The sequence below is a fragment of the Neovison vison genome, chromosome 12 (genome assembly GCF_020171115.1).
Source record: "Neovison vison isolate M4711 chromosome 12, ASM_NN_V1, whole genome shotgun sequence".
Classification (NCBI taxonomy): domain Eukaryota; kingdom Metazoa; phylum Chordata; class Mammalia; order Carnivora; family Mustelidae; genus Neogale; species Neogale vison.
Window position 1 is genome coordinate 88745030 of NC_058102.1, and position 8771 is coordinate 88753800.

At 55.7% G+C, this 8771-nt stretch overlaps 1 protein-coding gene across 1 annotated transcript; it reads right to left on the reverse strand.

The window, feature by feature from the left end:
- Positions 1 to 1170: 1170 nt before the first annotated feature.
- Positions 1171 to 8540, reverse strand: KRT8 (keratin 8). The gene is made up of 9 exons (XM_044226609.1): positions 8101 to 8540; positions 5249 to 5457; positions 4576 to 4636; positions 4017 to 4112; positions 3295 to 3459; positions 2916 to 3041; positions 2095 to 2315; positions 1904 to 1962; positions 1171 to 1607 (listed from the first exon to the last, which is right to left on the reverse strand). The coding sequence occupies exons 1-9, from the start codon at positions 8440 to 8442 to the stop codon at positions 1417 to 1419; spliced, it is 1470 nt and encodes a 489-aa protein (XP_044082544.1). The 5' UTR covers positions 8443 to 8540; the 3' UTR covers positions 1171 to 1416.
- Positions 8541 to 8771: the final 231 nt, after the last annotated feature.

Consider the following 8771-nt stretch of genomic DNA (forward strand, 5'->3'; position numbering starts at 1 on the left):
CACTTCGTCCGGTGCTAAGGGGTCAGTGTGTCTGCCTGGAACCCCCAGGGTGGCAGTGGGGGCGGGGGGGGGGGACCAGGGACCAGAGATGACCTGACCCACCCAGGTGTGTCTTCAACTTCTGGCCCCGCCCTAGACCCTGGAGGCTGCAGTTTCCGCAAAGATGGGCAAACCCCTTTACACACTTCACAGAACACATACACACCCCTACCAACACAGCATGCCCTCCACATGCAAACACAGAAGGCACACACCCTTCACTCACTCAGCTGTATGTATAATACAAACACTGCGTGTGGGAGCGCCTGGCTGGTGCAGTCTGACTCTTGGTTTCAGCTCAGGTCAGGAGCTCAGGGTCATGATCGAGCCCTGCGTGGGGCTCCATACTCGGCGTGGCCACTGGAGATTCTCTCTTCCTCTCCCTCTGCCCCTCCTACTCCAGCTTGCACTCTCTCTCTCTCAAATAAATCTTAAAAATAATGTTAACACTGCATGTAAAAGGGTGGCAAAGGAATGGCAAGGACCGGTGTCAGATGGGTGCAACCATCAGGGGAGCTGGGAAGAGCTTACTTATCAATGCCAAGTCCTGTGCGATCTTGGCTTCTAGAAACCGTGGGTGGGACATGTCCAATTGCTACAAATGGACTCTGGACTTCGGAAGGGGAAGGAAACCTGGGACTCCTTGGTCCCCAGCTGCAAAGGAATGAAGATGGTAAGAAGACATCTGTGGCCCCCAAGGAAAGGCCATGTGCCTGGCTGACGAGGAGGAGAGGCTGGGGAAGGGCAGAGTACAAACTCCAGAGCGTCCTCTTTCCCGCTGGGCCAATTACTCGGCCCTATGTGCCAGCAGTCCTGGGAGGTCTGCAGAAAGGAAACTGAACTCTCTCCTACTAATAGTATCTAAAACTCCCCTGCCTGCCTCAAAGGGTTTATTGCACAGATAAAATGAAATGGGGTGTTGAAGAGCACATGCATGCCCAAGGTGTCACGTGGTTTGTTATTTTTTTTTCAGCAAAGAGGTCTCTCTGGGAACAGCCAGAGAAGGCCAGACTTTCCTTCCCAGTGCCCCTCTCCATGTTCTAGCCATCCCCTACCCCAGCTTCTGAGTCCCAGGAGAGGCCTCCTGACCTCCTTTCCCTCACCCCATGGCCAAGGGCTACACACAGCAAATGGGATGGACAGAGCCAGCTGAGACTTTATTTGGGACAAGACACTCAAATTGGCTTTTAGTTGGAGGCATGGACAAGAAGGGGTACCCAGGGCAGCAGAACCGCCCCCAGGGGCAGGCTGAGGACTGGGGCTGAGTGAGTCTTAGGTGAGTCTCCTGTTCCCAGTGCTTCCCTGCACGGCTCCTTCCCCCAAAGGCTCTATGGCAGCCATGAGAGCAGGGAGGCTGGGTGGGACCACAGTGGTTGTTCACTTGGACAGGACATCAGACGACTCGGACACCAGCTTCCCGTCACGGGTCTCAATCTTCTTCACCACCACAGCCTTGGAGGAGCTGCCACGGCTGAAGGACCCGGAGGGGCCAAAGCTGGACTGAAAGGAGCTCAGGCCATAGTTGAGGCTAGGGCTTGGGAGGGCCCCATAGGTTGAGCTCAGGCCACCTGGTCAGAAACAGAACAGCCAAATGGGCACAGAAGGCCAAGCACACATCAGACTCCATGCCCCCATTCCCTACCATCTGCTACATGGTTCCCAGGGCTGAGGAATTCACCCTGGCTCATGCTTTTAGGATGGGTGGGGAAAACCGAGAGCTTTGAATTAGTTATGTGACCTTGGACAAGACCTCTAACTCGGCCCCAGCTTGCTCACCTGTACAAGAGGGAAATGACCAGGAGCTGTGTAAAAAGGCCCCGCCCTCCTGCCCTCCTGCCCTCCACCCCCAGGCTGAGACACTCACCTGAGAAGCCGCTGGTGGTCTTAGTATGGATACTCATGTTCTGCATCCCAGACTCCAGCCTGTACCCAGAGGATACATGGGACATCAGAACCAACCCCAGGCCCTTGTCCCAGGACAACAGGACTCAATTCCCACCCCTGCCCACCCCAGGTCCCAGGGCTAGAGCACCAGTCAGAGACCCCAGTACGCACCGGCTCTCCTCGCCCTCCAGCAGCTTGCGGTAGGTGGCAATCTCAATGTCCAGGGCCAACTTGACGTTCATGAGCTCCTGGTACTCGCGCAGCTGACGGGCCATGTCCTGCTTGGCTCGCTGCAGGGCGGCCTCCAGCTCGGCCACCTTGCCATTGGCATCCTTAACGGCCAGCTCCCCGCGCTGCTCAGCATCGGCAATGGCAGCCTCCAGGGCAGCCCTCTGTGCAGGCAGGGGGACAGGTCAGCAGGTAGAGCAGAGTCTGGTTGCCTCCTCCCGCTTCACCCACCCTCCCCCTCCCCTCTCTATTGGGAACCAGAGCCTCTCCCTGACTTAGACTAAGCAACTCCACCTAGCTCAAAGAAAATGCTACCATGGGCTTCAGAAGCAGGACAGGGAAACCTGAGCAGCTCCCAGGCACTTCCTTGCATAAACTTCTCAGTTGGGACCCCATGAGGCATCATCCCCAGCCTAACTAACTGGACCACATCTCTGCTTTCGAGACTGCTTTAAAGCAGGAGAACCTGACCTTACCCTGATATATAAGACAAGTAAAATAAAGCAGGCTCAAGGGAACCAAAGGTTCCATCCTAGAGCCTAAACTATCTGTCCCACCCCTCTCTGGCCCGTCACAGCCCCAGGGACCTGCTCAGCACCATTCCCAGCACCGTTCCCCCACCCAGGGGGCAGTCTGAGAAGCTGAAAGTCTGGTCTAGCATTCCTTTCCTGACCCCAGCCTCCTCACTCCTTGTTGCCTTGTCTGCCCTCACCCAAGAGCAGACATGTCCAAGGATCCTCTCCCACCCCCAGCCCAGCCAATACCTGGTTTTTGAGGGCCTCAATCTCAGCCTGGAGTCGGCTGATGCTCCGATTCATCTCAGAAATCTCCGTCTTCGTGCGACGGAGGTCATCCCCGTGCTTCCCAGCCAATGTCTGCAGCTCCTCGTACTGTGGGTGTGAGGCAGGAATGAGGCAAGTGTCCAGCTCAGCTCCCCTTCCCGTCCCCCAACACACATACACACACACCACTGCCAGCCCTTTTCGCAGACCTCCAGGCACACGGACATCCCTCTCTCCCCAGCACCCACGCGGTGGGCCCAGCTCACAGCAGGCAGGAGAGTTTGAAATCCTGCTCCCACCTCAAGTACTAGGGCACAGAACCCGCCAGAGCGGAGCGCCAGCCTGTGACCCTGCTCTTCACCTTGATCTGGTACATGGTCTCAGCCTCAGCCCGGCTACGGTTGGCGATGTCCTCATACTGGGCCTTGACCTCGGAGATGATGCCGTCCAGGTCCAGGGAGCGGCTGTTGTCCATGGATAGGACCACAGACGTGTCCGAAATCTGGGACTGCAGCTCACGGATCTCCTGGGGTGAGGGGATGGCACAGGGGGTATGAGGCCCTGTCCTTGCACACAAGCAGCCCCCTTTGGCAGAGGGACTTCCTTAGGGACAAGACAGGGAGGTCAGCAGAGGAGAGAAGATGGGAGCTAGAGCTGGGAAGATGGGTCAAAGGCCTGAAACCCGAAGGGATGTACAGATAAAAGTCAGCAAGGACAAAAGGCCACCTGGCTCCAGGTGAGTGACCCAAGGGGCAGAGCCCTTCCCCAATCAGCTGCCAACACTGAGCCCCTAAAAAGCTTGCTACAAAGCCCAAAGATTCTGAACAAAGGCTCTGGGAACAAACCAGGTTCAAATTACAGCTGGGTCACCACTCTGTGATGACCACCTTGGACAAACTATTTCATTCCCAAGCCCATTTTTCTCATCTGTGAAATGGGGGACAAAATGTATAGAACAGCCATGTTGGGTTACATTGATAATTATAATTATTCAGTGGTAAGACGCTGTCTGTGGACGTGCTGGGGGTAGGGAGGAGCCTGATGGGGTGCGGGGCCCTCAGTCTTTAGGCCCCAAGAACGTACCTCTTCATACAGCTGCCTTAAGAAGTTGATCTCGTCGGTCAGCCCTTCCAGGCGGGACTCGAGTTCTACCTTGTTCATGTAAGCTTCGTCCACATCCTGGGTGGCAGGGAAAGGGAGTCTGAGCTGAGCACCCACATAGGACAGCAACCAGGGGCAGCCAGTGACCCACATATAGAACCTTCTAACTAAATGACTTTCCCACCTCACTCTGTAGCCTGGTCCTCCAGCCTCTGCCCCATCACACCTATATCCCCACCCAACCCCTTTACCTCCCTCTTCTGCAGCCCTCCTCCTCCTTCTCCTCCCTCTCCAGGAAGTCTTCTGTGGCCACACCTCCAATTCTGCTCCACTTTCTTAACCATGTCCCAACATCAATGTCCAGAGTTCTGTCCAAACACACCTAACTACCCCGTCCCTGTCGGTTTTTCTATGCTGAATACCTAGGAGATAGCCAAATATCCCATTACTTGGACACATTTAGGGACCGAACCCAGAAAGCCTTAGTCCAAGTATCTAAGCCCCACCTCCGGCATCTGGTGGGGGAGGGGGGCTCCCTCACCTTCTTGATGAGGACAAATTCATTCTCCATGTCTGCACGCTCTTTGATCTCCTCCTCATATCTGGTGAGAAACAGACTTAGAATCAGAGGATGAAGGCAAAAGGTGAGCTTGTCCTATGTATTTGGGGAGGCAAGGATATCTAGAAAATTCAGTTCATGAAGATGCAGGATACAAGAGCAGGTCTCGTCCTTCTGCCTCAACCAGCCGCTCTCTACCCACCTCACAACCACTGGTTATGGTCACTCAGCAGGGAAGCCTGTAGCCAGAAACCTCTCTCTGAGACCACGAAAACACATGGGATCAGGCACAGGAAGAGGATCAGCAGCGGGGACTGACATGAGCCCTCAGGCAGAACTTTATGGGCTATGCTGGAGCAGGGCCAGGCCTTTAAGTACACAACAGAGGCCTTTCCCACCTTGGGTTTACCATGGACGTATTAACATATAATCTGTTATCCTAACCCGGGCAGTTCTCAGATTGAGAGGGGGTGGGCGCTATTCACAATTACATCTGGACAACAGGCACAAAATGAGACTGTCCTAGAAAACCTGGTCCTCTGATCACCCTAATTATACAGGACTGCACGGCCCATCAGGCACGGGGCCACAGGGTCTTAGGCAGGGCCGGTGGACTTCCAGCGGGTAGGGGGCAGGAGGAAGGAGGGCGACTCACTTATTCTTGAAGTCCTCCACCAGCCCCTGCATGTTGCCAAGCTCCACCTCCAGCTTCAGCTTCTCCTGGCCCAGGGTGTCCAGCTGCCGCCGGAGGTTGCTGATGTAGCTCTCGAACATGTTGTCTATGTTGCTCCGCGCGGTCTTCTGCTGCTGTAGGAGGCTCCACTTGGTCTCCAGAACTTTGTTCTGCTGCTCCAGGTGCCTCACCTGCATAAGGGAAGGAAGAGCAAGAAGGTCCACATCGGGCTCACAAGGCAGGGAAGGGGTCTTGGGGGGAACCAACACTGTCTTTTCCTCTAGCTCACTTCGAGGGACGTCTCCAGAACCCAGAGAGCTGGTTAACTGCTCTGGGAGGAATCCCCAGTGGCCTGAAAAAGACACCATAGTGAGCAGATTAGGGAGCCATGTCCCCCAAGAGCTGGGGCAGGAGGTTAGGGGGATGACAAGCAAGTGCGTGAGAGGAAGGGACGGGCAGCCAGGAGAGTTATGTTGGAATGGTATTTGCAGAACAAACAGGTCTTATTTACTTCGACTGTATATTACAAATCAGTAAGAAGAGCCAAGTTTCGATTTACACTTTACATGAGACTGAAAAAGAAATTTAATTGCTCGTATCAAATAGTATCATCATCATCATTATTATTATATGGAGTGGCTTCGAGGCACTCCTACAGATTACAGAGAAACTGCAGCCCTTCGGCCCGAGAGCACTGGCCAGAAGACCTAGGTTCTAGCCAAAGGCTGCCACTAGCTAACCCTTGCTGAGCCTCACTGAGTTGCTTCCCCTCTCTGAGCCTGGGTCTCAAACCTTGCGGTGGCCTAGAGGAGCCCAGGCAGGCCCTTTCAGGAGCCTCTCTGGGCAGATGTCACTTTCAGCCAGACAAGAGGCAAGAGACTAGGCAGATCTGGGTGCAAACCGAACACCCCCCTCCCCACTGCACTCCCTGAGATTCTCCTCCAGGCAGGCAAAGGTCTCCTCCTCCCCCACTCCACCCCTGATTCCACAGCCCTCTCCTCCGGCCCCCAGCACAAAGGGGCTCCTTGGGTTCAAGGAATCCAGATTTTAGTATGGAACTAAGGCATGTTAGAAAGGACTGATTGATTTTTGGACTGTATTCTTTAAGTAATCTCTACAGCCAACATGGGGCTTAAACGAACAACCTGGAGATCAAGAGTTACGTGCTCCACCAACTGAGCCAGCCGGGTGCCCCAGGAAAGGAAATTTTTAAAAGAATAATAGACGAGTTCCAAAGGCAGGAATGTGAGGTCCTTAACTGACCCAAAGACGTGACTTTTTTTAAATTGAGGGGACTTAAAAGAGAAAGTGGTCTGAAGGGTGTGGTCTAAATCCAACAAATTCTTCTCTATAAATCCTTTTCTTCCCCAAGTCATTCTGCCCCAAAATTATAAAAAGTAAATGATTTTTTACAGTTAGCCTTAATGGACTGCTTAATATGGGCTGACTCTGCTAAGCTCTTTACATACATTATACGTTTGAATAGGCAAAACCTTTTTGATTTAGGGATTATCATGCCCATTTTATAGATTAAATCAGATTTAGCAAAGGAACCCCATCAAAGGAAAGGGCACAGCACGGTGAACCAGGAATTCCGACTCAGAGCCTGCCCTTCACTACCCACTGTGAGGATCCCAAAGCTAACAAAACGCAGTCAAGGAGTAAAGTCGAGGGTGCCTTCTGTCAAGAAGCCCGCAAGCCCTCCCTAAGCAGGGGCCTGCCCATTCCCTAGGGGACTCCAATTCCTAAGGGCGCTACTCTGCCCCAGGATTTGCCTCCTTCCCTTCCCACAATGCCTCCAGGAGCCAGTCAGCAGGGAGGGGTCCAATCCTCCAGAGCACTGGGGCCCCGGGGCCCCGAGGTTGCAAAACCCGGCTCGGAGCGTGGCTCGGAGCCTGGCCTCGGAAAAGTGGAGCCAGGCTGGGGCGGAGCCAGGGTAGGGGAGAGTGAAAGGGGGCCAAGGGCCATGTTGGGGAGAGGGGCGTTGGCGGACAGACGCCTTATTTGAGGCCATAAACTCTGGGCTTGAGCAGGACAAGAAACCTGGGCGGGGTGTCCAACGCCCGCAGACTTTGAATCCTGGATGGGCTTTCCTGAAGCCAGCTCCTGGCGCCCCCCCTCACCTTGACCCCACCCCCCAGAAGCTAAGAGCTGCCCCAGGGAGGGGAGCGCCTCCTCAAGACCCAGGGCCTCAGCCCCTCACCCCAAGACCGTGGGCGAGTCTCCGCCACGCCCGGCCCCGCCCACCCCGGGTTCCCAGGGCCGGGGGCCAGGTCGTGACTCATTCCGATGCCCCCACACTCGGGGCCTGGAATGCCAATGGCCTCAATCAATATTTGCCCTCTGAGTCAAGTCACCAGCTTCCTTATTCCACAATCCTATCAAACCCTTTTTAATTTAAAAAAAAAAAAGAAAGAAAGAAAGCAAAGGGTCACTTTTGGGGAGCCCTTGGGGCAGGACCAGGGAGAAGGGTTAACCTGGAGCAGGGCTCCCACACCCCCGTCCCACCCCTCAGGTGAGCAGCTCGGACTCTTCCAAGCTGAAAGCTTCACAGACCAGTCAGAACTCGGGTAGGGGGGTGATGCGTGAAGGAGGACGCCTCAAGGTTTAGAACCAGGGGCTGCCCGGCCCCTCTCCCCCTCGCTGCCCGGGGTTAAACCAAAGGGCACGGGAGGACTGAGTCATAGCTGGAAGGGGGAGTGCGGCCACGGTGGGTGGGGCCAGCAGGTCGCCAGTGGGGAGCTGGAGAAGTGCCCACAGACAGGGCGACCAAGACACAGGTCGGGACCCCCAGCCCCAGGCACTGCCCGCCACGCGGAGTGGGGAGCCCTCACCTTGTCGATGAACGAGGCAAATTTGTTGTTGAGGGTCTTGATCTGCTCCTTCTCCTGGGTGCGCACAGCTTGGATGTTGGGATCCACTTCCAGCTTAAGGGGGCTCAGCAGGCTCTGGTTCACTGAGACGGCCGTGATGCCCCCCATACCCCCGGCCCCGCCGCCGTAGCCCCCGACCACACTCATGCTGCTGTTCAGGCCCCCCCGGAAGCTGCCGCCCACCCGGGAGAAGGCGGACGAGCTGATGCGGGAGCCAGGCCCGCTGGTGTAGGAGCGGCTGCTGAAGGCCCGGGGGCCGGAGGTGGACACCTTGTAGGACTTCTGGGTCACCCTGACGGACATGGTGGAGGCCGGAGTGGAGGCTGGAGTAGAGGCGAGTAGGCTGAACCTGACAGAGGTTCTACAAGGGGCCGAGAAGCTGCTTCTAGGTAGGAACAACACCCCCGGTTGGCCCTTTATAAAAGAGAGCCCAGCCCAAGGGGAGGATCCAACGGGTACCTGAGTGGCTAGGCCCTGAGGGGGCTGGGCCTAACCCGACACCTGCCACCTACAGGCTGGACTCAGGCGGGGGCAGCAGAGAGCTGCTCCCACCCAGGAGCCCACTCTAGCTAGCACTGCCCAGCTTGAGGGGGCGGGGGCATTCCGGAAGTGTAAAAAGTGGGAGAGAACGT

Coding starts and splice junctions, on each gene's coding strand:
- KRT8 (XM_044226609.1), bottom strand. CDS start 8,442: ATGTCCGTCAGGGTGACCCAGAAGTCCTACAAGGTGTCCACCTCCGGC. Junction 4,113..4,575: donor AATTTGTCCTCATCAAGAAG/GTGAGGGAGCCC, acceptor CCTGCCACCCAG/GATGTGGACGAAGCTTACAT. Junction 1,963..2,094: donor CTGGAGGGCGAGGAGAGCCG/GTGCGTACTGGG, acceptor CTCTGGGTACAG/GCTGGAGTCTGGGATGCAGA.